At 38.1% G+C, this 16,139-nt stretch overlaps 1 protein-coding gene across 1 annotated transcript; it reads right to left on the bottom strand.

Moving 5' to 3' along the window:
* Nucleotides 1-614: 614 nt before the first annotated feature.
* On the bottom strand, nucleotides 615-15,922 carry LOC309967388 (uncharacterized protein C6orf62 homolog). Its single transcript, XM_082848016.1, has 5 exons — nucleotides 13,597-15,922; nucleotides 11,703-11,879; nucleotides 10,557-10,679; nucleotides 7,196-7,330; nucleotides 615-2,744 (listed from the first exon to the last, which is right to left on the bottom strand). The coding sequence occupies exons 1-5, from the start codon at nucleotides 13,723-13,725 to the stop codon at nucleotides 2,619-2,621; spliced, it is 690 nt and encodes a 229-aa protein (XP_082704142.1). The 5' UTR covers nucleotides 13,726-15,922; the 3' UTR covers nucleotides 615-2,618.
* Between the last annotated feature and the right edge of the window lie 217 nt (nucleotides 15,923-16,139).

Here is a 16,139-nt window from a genome sequence, read left to right as displayed (position 1 = left end):
TTGATAGTAGCAGTGAGCACACAAGAAACCCAGATCTAGTATTTCCCACTAAAAGTAACTTGGGCTCCTTGGAGAAATACCTGATTTCAGAGCTGGGGGCTGAGATAGGGAAATTACAAGATGAACATATCTTGTGCTTTGAAAGTAAGGAAGTGCTCAAGAAAATGATGAGAGGCATGAAAATTATACAGCATTGAAAAGGGAGTCCATACTGTTTAGGTAATAATATTGAATAAACAGCAGAGACAGGAGAGCTCTTCCTTTTTAACAGAATGCTGGTAAATGTGGAGGGGTAGATATAAAATAATAACTATAAAATGGGGAAATAGGACATCACGTTGACCAATTAAAATGAAAATCAACAGTGTACACGGACAGTGTGTTTCTAGGGGGCATAAGGTACTTACATTGGGCTTTGGCCAGGATACATAATCCAAATCTAACCATGAAGGAACATCACTCAAATGTAAAATAAGGACACTCTGTGTTTTAAAAAATTGGCCTGTACTCTTCAAACTGTCAAGGTCATTAAACAAGCTGAGGAACTGTTCAAGATTAAAGGAGACTAGAAACATGACAACTGAATGCAATGATCCTGACTATAGGGAAATAAAAAAACCCCGCATAATCAAAGATAGGAGGACAATCAACAAAAGTGAAATATGGATGGTAAATTAAAGTATATCATTGTTACATTTGAGTTTGATAATTTTACTGTGGTAATAATATCCTTGTACTTGGGATATATGGAGTACCGAGGGGGAAGGGATCAAACTCCCAAACGATTCAGAAAATACATATAAATATATGGAAAAAGACAAAACGTCAAAATGTCAAGAGTTATTTTGTGGGTGAAGTTTATACAGGAGCTTTCTGTATTACTTATAACTTTCCCAATTAAAATTATTCTAAAATAAAAACTTTAACTCTACAGAGCCAGACAGCCAGGTTTTAAATCCTCCCCTACTCACAATGAGTGTGGACAAGTTCCTAAACCTCTGCATCTAGATCCCCTCAAGGTTGTTAGGTTAAGATAAGAGCTTAGAACAGTACCCAGCCATGATAAAGTGTTAATTTCAAATAGATTCTAATTTTAAATTGATCAGAAAACATGTGAAAAATTATTCTAAAATTAAGAATATTTTTTTTCTTTTCCATGAAGCCAGGCATAAAGCCAGGATGATAATTGTTAAAAGCTAACAAAATGTCCTTGATTCCCATACCTGTTGAAATTATAAACCCAACTTCTCTTGAGTTTACTGTTTAGCCATGTTTATAAACCCTCCTAAGGTCATCAATAACGGGTACCCAAGAGACTTAGAAGAAAAGTTACCACTTCAAGTTTTGTGTATTCACCTGAATAGTCAGGGAACTTTCACCTATTTTATTTAGGTTTTCATTTATTCAAATTCCAACCAGAAGCTAAATACAATTGGAAACTGGTAAGCACTAAGTTTTACTCCAAAGGAGTAGGATCATTCAGATTTACTCCAATAAAAGTATGCAACCCTTAAGCAAAGCTTTTCTTCATTTAAAAGAAAAATAAAACCAAAAACCAAAAAAAACTATACAGTAGTCTTTCCTTATGTTCATTGCACAAAATGAGTTCTCCTTTTAGAACTTTGACACTCAATGGTGTTTTTGTATGTTTTCACAATTTAAGATCCAACTTTAGTAACTTTTCTACTTCAAAAAACCCTAAGTTTTCCTTTAGGGTGGTGTAAAAACCAGTATTTCTGCACAATTCACTGGAATTTTTTCCTTTATAATAAAAATCTTTTTAAAAACAAAAACCAAAAGGAAAGTCCTCTACCTATTATGGTTTCTGCAGCTATGAATGTATCTCCCAGTTTTATAGCTGCTTAGCTACTTCAGACTCCAGATCTGCTTTAATGTGTATAACTGAATCCACACTGAGCAGAATGCTCTTTCATAACACCAACTTGGGGAGAGATCTGGAAATAAAATACATATATTTATGAGTACCAGGAAACAAACATGGCCCAGTAATATATGAGGCAAGAATGCCTACAATGAGATGCTTTTTTCATTTAAGATTTCTTTCCCATGGTTGTATTTTCTTTTTTTTCTTTCTTTCTTTTTTTTTTTTTTTTAAAACAACCACTTCTGGTCATTAGAATGAATCTGACAGTGCTCTGGAACAATGTGATTATAACAAAGCTTTAAGTTTTTAAAATGTTATTTATACCTGTTACATTCACTTCTCACCCTCCAAATACTGATGACAGATGTCAAAGAGGCAAAAACCAGCACAAATGGAAAGACTATCAAAAATGAGTATCACCTTGTGCTTTCAGATACATTTAAGCATTTCAGTGTACAATAGTCCTTTCATTTCACATTTTTAGTAAGATGCTGATGCAGTGCAGCAAATATGCAAAGCATCTTCTTTCACACAGTCTGTGCAGAAGACATCTAATTTAAGTTCTGAGATACAAATGATAAAAAAAAAATCCAGGATGAACAAGTTTCAAAATGCATAGTGTTCTGTGCATGAGTCCATTTTCTTTAAACTCTGAAAGAATAAAGTGGTAAGAAAAAAAGAAAAAAAACTGCTGCTGCACTCTCTGATCTTCTCCATTTTGCTGGTCAGCACTCTATTCTGGCATATAAGGATGGAGGTGATCCTCTATGGTGCCAACTGCCCAGTGGGTAAGCTGCTCCTGGGGCAGGTAGAGGCAGATGCTGCATAACTTGAAGATTGTAGCTTTGTTTTTTGGAGTCTGGAAGGGGAAAATTTTTTTTAATATTCTTAATAAATAAAGACTTTAACATAAATGACCGATTATCACATGAAGTCCATCTCCCACAATTTATTAAGCACTTAATGGACACAGTAACAAAGCATACAGAGTAAGGGAAGAAATTATGGTTCCCATCCATAGGGACCTTAGCCTAAATAGGACAGAACCTTGCCATACAAAATATAGAGAAAACAGAGTAAACATGATTATAAACTAAATGTTTACAGAGTTTATGCAGAATAAAAAATTGAAAGTTAGGAAAGTCAAACACAGACTACTTGCTGAAAGAAATCAGGGTTAAAAGCATTTCATGGAGACAGATTTGAACAGAGGTTTGCAATCACATTTGTATACAGAAAGACAGAAGATGTGGTGAGAGTAGATGGTAGAGAGATTAGAAATAGGTAAAAAAGATTTAAGTGTATCCTGGGGGAAAGGACTAGAAGGCCAAAGTATTAACAGTTAAATCAAACCCTAAGTATTTTTTAAAAAGCAGTTACTATTTTAACATCTAACATGTGATAAACAAATGCTAGGTGCTTTCACAAATAACCACTGCTAGTAAGTGGAAGACAAATCTGAACCCAGAACTGCCTTCAAAGTTTTGCATCTTTTCACTATAGCACCTCTTAAAAAAAAAGGTTAAAGACTGCCTTTGCCAATGTCTGAAGCAGACTAGCTACCTACATATGTAAATGAACCTATACATATATATTTTTTCATTTTAACTTTTAAAACAACCTATGACTATTCAGACTCTAGGCATATGCCTCTATGCCATTGCGCATTCAAAGTTCTTTTTTGCTGTAGCCCTTATATATATTATATTAGGATATAAAGGACAGAAGATCTCTGCTAGATGATTTTTATCAAATTTCTTAATTTCTGGATTTCCTTAGCTATAAAATGGTAGTAGTAAGATCTACACCTCAGAAGACTGCTGTGAGGATTAAATAAGCTCATACACGTAAAGCTCTTAGTATAGAGTCTGGTGCATAATACAGTTGACCCTTGAACAACATGGGTTTGGGCTGCTCAGGTCCACTTATACACAAATTTTTTTCCAATAAATATACTGGGAAAATTTTGGAGATTTGTGATAATTTGAAAAAATAGACAAACCACGCAGTCTAGAAATTTCAAAAACAGTTAAGTGTCATGAATGCATAAAATATATGTACAGATGACCCTTGAACAACACAGGCGGTGGGGCACCGACCCTACCTGCAGTTGAAAATCTGCAGAGTTTACAGTCTTCCCTCCATATACTCGGTTCCAGATCAGCAGATTCAACCAACCACGAATTCAACCAACTGCAGATCGTGCAGTACTGTAGTATGTATTTATTAAAAAAACTTCCTGTATTAAGTGGATCAGCGCAGCTCTAACCTGTGTCATTCAAGGGTCAACTGCAGACCCTCGTCTATTCTTACATCGGCCTAAGGTGAGTGACATTTAATATATAATTAATGTGTTAGCTTTCTACCTGTTATATTGCTTTGCTTTCAAAGGATTACATTACCATACAGTATGCCTCTCTCACAACTGGAGAAATAACATAGCCTGTAAGTGGCTTTTAAAAAAATGTTACAATGTTTCTAATACTGTATTATGAATATGCCTATAATACTGTATGCCATAAAACTTTAATAATGATTCATTCATTAGCATTCGTTAGTGGACAGCTAGGCTACCAAGAAGCAATCGTATCGATTACAGTACGCTGTCATAAAGCAACCATACTGCACTTCTTCAATATCAAAATATGGATCATTATACCTGTAAATAAATATAAATTTCTTTTTCACATTATCTTTTTGATGTCTAATGTTACTAATATAATTAGTAGATGTTACTAATATAACACCTAGTGTTTTGTATCATATAAAACAATACTGTAGTTACTGACAATTCATCTTGTAAATAAAATTCATAAACTTAGGTATCAATAAATACAGTATAGTACTGTAAGTGTATTTTCTATTATGATTTTATTAACATCTTCTGTTCAGCTTTATTGTTAAGAATACAATATGTAACACACATAACATACAAAATACGTGTTAATCGACCATTTACATTATTAGTAAGGCTTCCAGTCAACAGTAGACTAGTTAAGTTTATGAGGAGTCAAAAGTCATATGCAAACTGTACAGGGGTTGGCACCCTTAACCCCTGAATTGTTGAAGCATCAACTGTATACTATAGGTGGTGGCCACCACTATTATATCAATTCCCTCATGAACTAGTGGAGGTTGATTCTTCCATATAATGCCAATACAGCAACACATCTCCAGCTTATGAAGATCGAGAACAGAACCTGAGTGGAAGAAGGGGACTAAGAGCACTGAAGAACAAATTCATCTACAACTAGCAGATACCAGTGATCCCAGTGTGCCCAGGACTGACTGAGGGGTTTCTAGGACCTGGGACTTTCCAGTATTAAAACCAGGACATTCCAGACAAACTGAGACTACTGGTCACATCCTACCTTCAACCCAAATTTAGCTTATGAGCTTATAATTTTCTTTTCATTAAAAGGATTCAAGCTGTTTGCTTCATAAAATATTAACACCTGACCTCGATACATAAAAAGATGATTTGTTAACTTATTTAGCCAAGAAACTCCTTCAATTCACTAGTCATTTCTATACAGTATTATTGACCTCATATATATTCACGTGAAAATGAAGTTGCTACACTAGTGTATGTTATTATTAAATCTATGACTAAAAATCTCTGTTGTGGATTCCACAATATAAGTCAATACCCTGCTATACAGTATTTTCTCAACAAGTAACTCAAATGAAAGTACACTACAGGCAATTAAAAAGGAAAAAAGAGTCAACTAAAAAGTATTCACCAAGGGCTTCCCTGGTGGCGCACTGGTTGGGAGTCTGCCTGCTGATGCAGGGGACATGGGTTCGTGCCCCGGTCCAGGAAGATCCCACATGCCGCAGAGCGGCTGGGCCCGTGAGCCATGGCTGCTGGGCCTGCGTGTCCGGAGCCTGTGCTCCGCAACAGGAGAGGCCACAACAGTGAGAGGCCCATGTACCGCAAAAAAAAAAAAAAAAAAGTATTCACCAAAGGAAAGCTGAGGTAAAGAAGAAACTGAGAACAAACAATAAGGCCAAAGCCAAAAACACCCCACCTAAATTGTATGGTTCTTCTATCAGTTTTATCAGATGCTTCCAGTGAAATTAATCTTTTTTTTTTTTTTTTTTTTTTTTGCGGTACGCGGGCCTCTCACCGCCGGGGCCCCTCCCGTCGCGGATCCGGACGCGCAGGCTCAGCGGCCATGACCCACTGGCCCAGCCGCTCTGCGGCATGTGGGATCCTCCCGGACCAGGGCACGAACCCATGTCCCCTGCATCAGCAGGCGGACTCCCAACCACTGTGCCACCAGGGAAGCTAATCTTCTTAATTCCCAGTTTTTTTATTTGTACCTACACCATAATTACTTAACTTTTTACAAAATGGAAAATGTACAATCTTCCCATGTAGCCTATCAGCTCCTTGAAGGTAGCAGTATGATTCCCATTTGTATTTTTCTAGTACCTTGCATAGACTCGCTCTTAAATAAAAACAAAAATGTTCTACAATGTAATTAATAGTGTATTTTTAAAATAAGTCTTAATTTAAATCACCTTCTCAATGAGGCCTTCTCTGGTGACACCATCTAAGAATTCACACCCAACAGTTTATGTAATTCCCTCTTTTCTCTTAGCACTTATCACTATCTAACTATATATTTTACTTATCTACTTCTAGGTCTCCCACAATGGAATGTCAACCCAAAAGGAATTTCTAACTTGTTCATTGCCGTACTAAGTGCCTGGCACTTAGCGCTCATTTGTTGAATGAATGCTAAATAAATTGAAATGATGCCATTTTTAAAAGTTAATAACAAAGTATCGATTATCTACTATAAATTCTAAGTGATGATATTTAGGCTTAGATAGGTAAGAATAAACAACACTTTACAGAATAAAAATCAATTTGGAATACCTGGATCGCTATTTAAATTGGTAGTACTTATTTAAAACACATGTGGACCTTTTAAAAACAGATGTGCCTCATCCTTTCAGATATTTATTTAAAAGGTCTAGGCCAGTGCTTCTCAAAACATAATGTGTTATCACTTGAGGATTTTATTCAAAGTAAAGATTTTGATTATTGCACACTGGAATCATGACTTCTAAAAGCTCCCCAGGTAGTTCTAATATGCAGCAAAGTTTTGGGAACCACTGTTCTCGGTTAAGGTCAGGACGTCTGTTTCTTAATTTTTAAGTAACTTCAAAATTAATGCCATGTCGAAGGAGCAAAACAGAATTAAGTAACATATAGAAAACAGTATGCTAACCAATAAGCTTTTAAAATGAGCCCTTATGTGGTTTAAAAAAAAAAAAGAAAAGTAAAAAACTGCTTACCTGCAAGTGCTGTCTGTCAATGAAGAGAAACACTGACTGGTTAGGATTGTTGACAACAATTCCAGTCTTGTCCTTTCGGCTCAGTACGTGCAGAAACTGTTTTTCATAGTCACCGTGATGAAACTCAAATTTGGCCTAATTAAGAAATATAAATGTTTATGTGTAACCACAAACATGTTATATACCACCTGAAACATCAACTGCACTCGTATGCATAGAGTTGTGCTGTTCAGTACGGTAACCAATAGAGGCTACTTAAATTTATATTAATTAAATGCAATTTAAAATTCAGTTCTTTAGTAGTACTAGCCACATATCAATATGATCAATAGTCACATGTGGCTTGTGGCCTCCATTCTAACTAGTCTCTTGAGATACAGAAGATTTCCTTCATCACAGAAAGTTCTAGTGGATAGCACTTCATAGTTTGACCTTTAAGAAAAACTACACCAAACTGACTAAATCCTAATACTCAATGATTTTAAGCCAAATATCATAAAATCAGATTTTCAAACCCACTCAGCTCAAGACCCCTACCTTAGTATTTTAAGCCCAATGACACATCCCTTCTTGCTATTATAACATATAAGGAATACTGTAGATGGTTCTTGGAAATAAATGTATTTATATTCCAAATTCCAATCCCAGCTGCACATCTCACTACTTATACGACCTGTGCAAATCCCTTAACTTTTTAAGACTTAAAACAGGGCTCTAACCCATCAGTTAAGAGGAGTAAACGAAATGTAAAGCCCACACCTGAAATATGCTTCCAGTCCTCACAAGGATGAGCACCTGAGGATACAGGAACCCCTCAAATTTTTTTTTTTTTTTTTTTTGCAGTATACGGGCCTCTCACTGTTGTGGTCTCTCCCGTTGTGGAGCATAGGCTCCGGACGCGCAGGCTCAGCGGCCGTGGCTCACGGGCCCAGCCGCTCCGCGGCACGTGGGATCTTCCCGGACTAGGGCACAAACCCGTGTCCCCTGCATCGGCAGGCGGACTCTCAACCACTGCGCCACCAGGGAAGCCCCCCCTCAAATTTTTAAAAAACGTTTTTATATGTATTTTTTCAGATGATTAAAAAATAACTTTTTGTTATGAAGAACAGTTATCAAGTCAGTCATAATATTCTTTTAATCTTTTAACATGAGGAAGATTAACACAATCCTCCCACAAAATGTCTGTGAAGAGGCCAAATGCTAGGTGAAAACACCAGGCTAACGGGGAATTCGAGAAACCTGGAAACTTTAATCTGATATTTAGATAGTGAACTGTAAAAATGATTAGTAGTCCATTCAGTTCAAACAATCTTTATTCTCCTATTATGTCAAAGACAGCAGAAAATACTAACATGGAAAAAACATCAGTTCCTGCTATCTAAGATTTTACTACCCAGTAGTTTTTCTCATAAACCATAACGCAAAAGATGTTATGGTATCCCCTATGTACTACTGTATGTAAAATGTAATACTGAATTGTACCTCTGCACAATTCAAATATTTATTTAACTCAGAATACAAAAAGCATGTTATCAGATACTGAAAAATATGAATAAGACTATCTCAACCTTAAGGGACTCACATACTGCTGAAGAGGAAAAGCACACAGAAATATAAAACCTAACCTGCTTCAAATCTTTACCCGAATAAGATGTGGTTATTTGTAAAAAACCTAAAATGGGTTCTTACTGTTAAAGTGCTATGGGAAGAAAGAATTAACAGAGTAGACAAGAGTGCAATATTAGGAAGTGATTTTGCATTGGACCTTGAAAGATGACAGTAATTTTCCTTGGAGAAAATAGTAATGGTAAGTAACTTGGAAAATGCCGTTATAGCAAACAGAACCTACACAAACACAAGTGTCAAAATCAAGACACTGCTCAAGAAAGAAAGCCTCAAGTGTTTCAATATGGCAAATATCAGGGTGGATGGAAGAGGCCAGTAGAGTATCACACTGAAAAGAGATTTGAGTGAGACTGGAAAAGGCCTTGTCCGTATTTCTATGGCACTTCAGTTCTATCCTATTTGAATATCCAAAGATTTGGGAAGAAGCGGTCCACACTGAAAAGAAAACTCTCATAAGTACCATGTAAGAAATAATTCCCGGAAGAAAAGTAATGAATGTTTTAATAGTGTGAAGAAGAGCTAACCTAAGGCAACGGCATAAGGGATGAAGAGGAAAGAAGAGATCTACTTTACTAGTACTTCTCTGTACTTCACAGCACTATGAATACAGTAGAACTGGATATTTTAAAACAATCTTTACTCTGGTTCCTATTAAATCTCACGACTGAAGTATTCAGATTTTAAACTGCTTCAAGTCAAAAAAAAAAAAGTGTGAGTTAAAGTTTACTTTTCCTTTTCTCATCTATCTGGAGAGAAAAAACTATGTTATTTTTATTTAAAGCTTTTCAGGATATTTATGTATATTAAATTACTTCAGAGAAGTGTATTTGTTTTTACATTGTTACCTTATTTACTGCAGTAGAATTCTAAAATTATAAAGCTATTACCTATATCTTACTGCTTATATTCAGTCCGTAAGTTAACGTTTTATCATTCGCGGAGCTTTCTACAGTACAGGGTAGCGAATTAAACAAATTCTTTGTTTTTCTGATTGTTAAATAAGTATGCTCATATAGAAATTTACTGAAACACATATATTTAAAAAGGAAAAGTTAGCTATATCTGACCTAAAACTAATCATAATTAACACTTTGGTGGATCTTGTTGTACTTCCTTCCATTCACATATATATATATATATATATATATATATATATATTATATACACACACACACACTATAAATAAAATTAAAATCATCAACACCCAGGTAAATGCCCTGAAATAAAGCACTAGAATTGTCAAGCACATCAAATGACAAGTCAAAACATAGCAAGATGTCAAGGAAAGTTAATTAAGAACCACTACTACATTTACTTTTCTCCTATAAAGTTTTTATGCAAATCAACTCCTAGAAAAGGGTTTAATTCATTTCTTAGATTCCTTTGACAACCAGGGTTAAGTATAAAGTATTTTAGGAGAGTGTGTGGTGCAGGGGAAGAGATTTTCTGAAGTTCATCTATGGGCTCCTCTATAAATAAACAAATGTCTACCTTAAAAGATTTTCTCTGACCATAATTTCAAGGACACACTGGATAGTTAGAACCACCTCATTCTCAAGAGATTCTATAATCCAAACGCTTCCTATTCTTGCATTACAACAGTCAAAAGGCGAGGAGGGACTCATGAAGTAAAACTTATTAGAGAGCATATTCCCAAAGAATTTCTTTAATTGGACCCTATTCTGAGTTTTCAACTTGTTTACATGTTCACCACACTTATTTTAGAATAAAATACCTGAACAGGCCTAAAAGGCTCATCAGATTCTTTCCACCGAGAGAACAGGAGACAGACAATTTTTTCAATATCATTCCGAGGCCAAAGAATGAAATCCATCTCCTGAGTACAGCCAATTACATCCTATAAAATGCCAAAAAAAAAATAAATAAAAATTTACTTTCAAGGAAACAAAGCCGAAACAAGCAGTGTCACAACTTACAGGGTTTGACTACAGAAACGTTTTACAAGTGCAAAAGGTCCACTATACAGCCGACCCTTGAACAGCTTGGGCATGAAGGGCACTGAGCTGAGTCGAAATTTCAGCACACAACTTTATAGCCAGCCCCCCATACACCTACAGTCCTGCATCTGTGAATTCAACCAACTGTGGATTGAGTAGTATTGTATATGTATTTATTGAAAAAATCTGCTTATAAGTGGATCCTGGCAGTTGGTGCAAATCTGTGTTGTTCAAGGGTCAACCATGTATCACTTTATGTCTTTTATGAGGTTTGTATACAATTTGAACAGCTCATGACCTAATTCTAATTTTTATCTTATAGAGTCCACATATAATCACTCAGTCCAATGTTTTTCACATCAAGATCTTAACTCAGTGCATAGTGAAAACTCCAACCGCAGCTCTAATTTTTTTTCTTTTTTTTTTTAAAAGTCCTGTACCATTATTTTCACTCTTCAAAATCAGAACTTCTAATATGAATCACTACCTTCTAATCACAGGTGAAATGCTATTTTTGTTGTATGCTGATTATCGAGGCCAACTAACCTCTTCCAGACCAGTATATGGTTATCTCCAGCCTCCCCAACAAGCCCACTAATCCCGGGGACCTCTTGTTCAAGTTTGCCCAGACTAACTTTCTTTCAATGAGCTGCAGAAGTTTAGCAAAATTCCTTACTTATAAGGGGCATGATGTTCTCCCCTGAAAAAGGAAATCCCAATGAACAGTAATATAAACCACGAACCACAGCAACGATGTACACAATTACCAACGTAATAACACATAAGAAAGTTATCCATGCTTTATTTAAATTCCACTTTTAAAGAGATTTATGACCATAATTAACTACCCATTCTTAGGAGGAAGAAAAACCCAAGTTTAACTCACAAAAACCTACCAAAACCAAGACAAAAATAGAATTTACCCTTCTCATAGACTGGTATCGAGGAGCATGGAGCTGTACCACATCCTTCTGTAAAAGCTCTATGGAACTTTCCAAGGAATAGCTGGAATCTCGCACACCTTTCAGGATATTTTCTTCATAATTATTTGTCATGACTGGTATAACCTCAGACACTTCAAAGAGTGCTGATTTTTTCTTCTAAAAGAAAAAAAAAAGTGTATTAACCCACAGGTAGCACACTGTCTTAACACCCAGAGTTCATATTACAATGTCATGTACCGTTATTCTAACCCAGCAAAATTCTTAACTGATGTAATTTTTGTACTGAAAACACAGATTTCCAAACAGGTGGATTCTTCTGTTCTTCTCCCAACCCCCTTACTCCTCTACCACACACAAACAGGCTATTATCAGAATGTTTTAACTGCATGGTTTTATAGCATTATGGTAACCATAGCAAGTACTTATTTTAGACAATATTTCTTAAATGGTGTGAGAAACAAAAACCAGATACCCCTAAGGTTAAAAAAACAAAACGGTGATTTACTCTTGATGTAAATTCACTTAACTGGTCCTATATACAGCCAAATTAAAATCTCAGCAGTTTAAAATCAAAGCTCTTCAGACAAATTAACTGCTTCACTCCTTAAAAGGGTCAATTTCCATTACTCCTTCTGGATATTATGTAACTACAAGCGTCAACATTCAAGAAAAAAAAAAGTCTACCAAATCTTCAAACGTAGTTAAGATCAAGGGCTCATCATCAACTTAGGTTATAAAATTTATCAACTGCTCAGACAACTGCCTGGATACTGTCCATTCAAAGAATAAAAGCAGGTTTTCATAGGTGTTAGAAGAGCCAGATGGTATAATCTGGGGCATCTCACAGATTACATTCAAATATCTAGTCTCACTACTTATATCTTGTATTTATTTCTAGTGAACCTACATTATAATGGCTTCAACTAAAATCTCATCTTATCAATGCTGCAATTAACAAAAAAAGGAAAAAAAGAAAAGAAGTAAATCCGTGATATCATTTCAAAACAAACCACTTTTGAAACCACTTTAAAATGCTATACTCTAGTAGCTAAGAGCATTCTTAAATATTGAATACTAGTATCTTTAATAGTGGGGTAAAAATGTGGGAAAATTAAAGGGATACCAAGCTAAGATGATGTTTCTGATGTGAAATTAGCTCATAATTTAAGCACAAAATCAAAGTAGTATTTCCTTAATATTCATAACCTGACCTCATGTCAGAGAGAGATCGATTATCTAAGAAAGTGTCCATTATTTTAAGTTGCAAAAAATTACTGCTTTTATCATGTTCTCCTCACAACTTATTATTTGCTATTTAACTGTGAATTAATTCCGATTAAGACAAAAAAAATTTAAACTCCTTTTGGTCATTCTGAATTTTAATCAACTGCACTTCTAAACACAAATTAAACCTTTACAGTAATCAATTGCTCTAAGAATTAAAGTGCATTCTATTTCGTTAAATGTACCATAAGAAAAGGTAACGAGTTGATGAACCAGATCGCTTTCAGCATATAAACATTTTGATTCTAATTTACTTTCAAACATTCTGTATACTTTAAACAATCTTTAAATTCAGTTATCAAGTTCTTTATGTAACTCCACATAAATGAAATTCATTGTAAAACATAAATGAGTTTTACAAATGCTACCCACCCCATGTTAACTAAAAGTGGATCCTAAGAAGCTTTAGAATTAAGTAATACCAAACCAAGAGCACTCAAGCCTTCCGTTCATAGTTATACCGCAACTCCTTTGATTGAGATAATTACCCACAAGGGTCAAAGTTAAAGCACACAAATGTAGACTCTTTAACCTAATATACACTTACAAAAATCACTTGTGCTAATTCACATTAAGAACTTTAAATTACCTTCTCCTTGAATACAAAGGCAATATACATCTTGAAGTCAAACTGGTCAGCTAGAGATTCTTTTTTCTTTCTAAGCTGAGCACGTAGTCTGTTCAGAGCTTGTTTCTTCCGGGAGTTTGGGTCCCCCATTTTGAAATACAGGTGGTACTAAAGCCTTTGGAAATTGTCACTAAACTATGGGCACTTTTTCTTAAGACTCAAGTACAACAGAAACAAGTCATTTTTTTCCTGCTAATATGATTGAATAGCTAAAATCAAGACTGTAACCCAAAAACTGCACCTTCTGGCAATATTAGCAGACTGTCATATTACAGGGTCAAGAAACAAAAGCTGCTGTCCAGTCATGTTTGGACAATAACGTTTGGGGTCAGATGGGAAAAAGGAAGGGAAGGAAGGAAAGAAAGAGGAGAAAATACTTGAACTAACTTTTTGGAAAACACATTTGGCTTAACTGCCAAAATAAAGGTGGGGGAACTGAAAAACCTATTAATAGGATTTAGGTGTGCAATAAAACACAGCTGACATCAGTCCAATCCTTAAAATCCATCCGGATTTTTTTCCCTCTTTTCAGAGAAGGGATAATGAAAAGGAATGGGGAGGGGGACTGTGATCCTTGCTTTCTGAATGTCAAAAAAAAAAAAAAAAAAGGAAAGGGGGAAAAAAAAGCCACCAAAATAACCCCCCAAAACAGGGTAGGTGAATGAAACTGAAATATCCAATTGGATTTTACCCAGCCAGATCCATGGCTGTAGTACCTAATTAATTCTTAGTTATTTCAGATTTCACTATTGCTATATATTGTCAGTGCGTGTTATTGATTACACTTGGTCGTGAGCAAAGAGAAAAGTGCAAAATCGGTTGAGAAGGAAGGGGAGAGGTACAGGGCTTCCCTGCAATCAACTACAGTGTATACCGGGGGCGGGCAGCTGTTGCCCAAAGGAGCCATAAGAAAAAACAGCGGAGTCATTACCAACTTCCCCATCACCCACATTTTCACCCTCAGGCGGCTGCTAATGCTGCTGCCAAGGAGAATCATGATGGCACAGGGAAAGGGGGTACAGAATACAGTAATGACTCCGGCTCTGTGGTTAGACCTGATTAACGCCCGGGATCCCAACACCCCAAGTCCTGCAATGAGTCCTACATTCCCCAAGGGAGCCTTCCCTATGAATCTGCCCCCGTGCACGACCGTGGGGAGTGCGACTTATCTTCGTGTGAGCATTGCTGAGGCAAAGGTGGCGGGCTCTTCTCCCAAATCCCAGGCAGTGCCTGGGGACCACCGGCCTTCCACCCCCCAGGTCCCACCCCCACCCTTTGCCTTCAGCGGCAGCGACTCACTCGCACCACGGGAGACACTGGATCACTCGGGTTTTCACTCATTTCATCGTGGAAACAATCCCCGCCCGGGTAGAGGAGGAGGGAGAGGGTAAATGGGAAGGATCAGTGGGAAGAAAAGAAAATAGTTGCGTTAATATTATTTTTTAAAGTATGCCCACCCCACCCCCCCCCCAAGAAAAAAAAATTAAGTTCCCGGATTCCGCTCTCACGTTGAACAGACCATGTTTCCCGAGTTTGAATTGCTTAGGGCGGGGTCGTTAGTTGGTTTCCCAAAGGGGTAGAGGGTGGACTCGAGGCAGCTGGGTCGGGGGTGGGTGACGGGGAAGTCCCCTCCCTGTCCCCGCGGAGACCGGGACTCACTGACCGACTCTCGGGTGGGGTTCGGGCCCTCTAGCCGCAGCCCGCGGGCGGAGCGGTGGCGGCGGCGGAAGAGGAGGCGGCGGCGGGGGCGCTGCTCGCAGCACTGGCAGGAGCCATGTCAAGAGAAAACCACCAGCCAACTGAGCCCCTCCATCCCCGCTGCAGTGCGCACTGTGACCGGGCCGCCCGCGCTGCTGCCGCCGCTCAGCCCCCACCTGGGACCCATAGTCTGGCTCGGCGCCCCGGGCGGCGGCGGACTGGAAGGACGCGGGTACGGCGGCGACGGCGAGAGAAAGAGAGAAGGAGAAACGAGGAGGAAGAGGGGGGTCGGATTTGTACTGGCGGCAGAGGGGGAAGGGAGGAAGGGGAGGGGAGCCCTGCGCTAAGGGGGGGGGGCCTGTCAGCGAAGTAAACCCCCCAAAATAAAGTTATTTCAGTTCAAGCATCTGCTCTGGAGTCTTTCTTCTCCGCACGGGTCGAGTTCCGGCTCTCGGAAAGAAGGTCGAGGAGACCAGGAGGGGAGAGATGCTGAAGCGGAGGGTGGGCTTCCGCGGTGGCACAGCTCGGATCCCCCCCACCGGTGGCTGCGGAAGCGGCAGCGGCGGCGGCGACCTCGACGCCTCCCGGGTCCGGGGCAGAGTCGCGTTTGAGAAGAGAAGCGAGAACAAACAACTTAAAATGGCAGCGACGGCCGCTGCGTCACCCGCCCCTCACCGGCACCGCCCCGAACTCTCTGCGGCTGCGCACCCCGCGGGACGCCACCATCCGCGCAGAAGCGAAGAGGGAGAAAAAACTGGAAGGGGGAAGGTTTACATGGTTGTCAAAGAAGGAAGGAAAGAAGAGCT

This window comes from Leucopleurus acutus (assembly GCF_964270905.1).
Source record: "Leucopleurus acutus genome assembly, chromosome: 10".
Classification (NCBI taxonomy): Eukaryota; Metazoa; Chordata; class Mammalia; order Artiodactyla; family Delphinidae; genus Leucopleurus; species Leucopleurus acutus.
The sequence above is the reverse complement of the archived record's forward strand: the minus strand, read 5'-3'. Positions and strand labels throughout refer to the sequence as shown.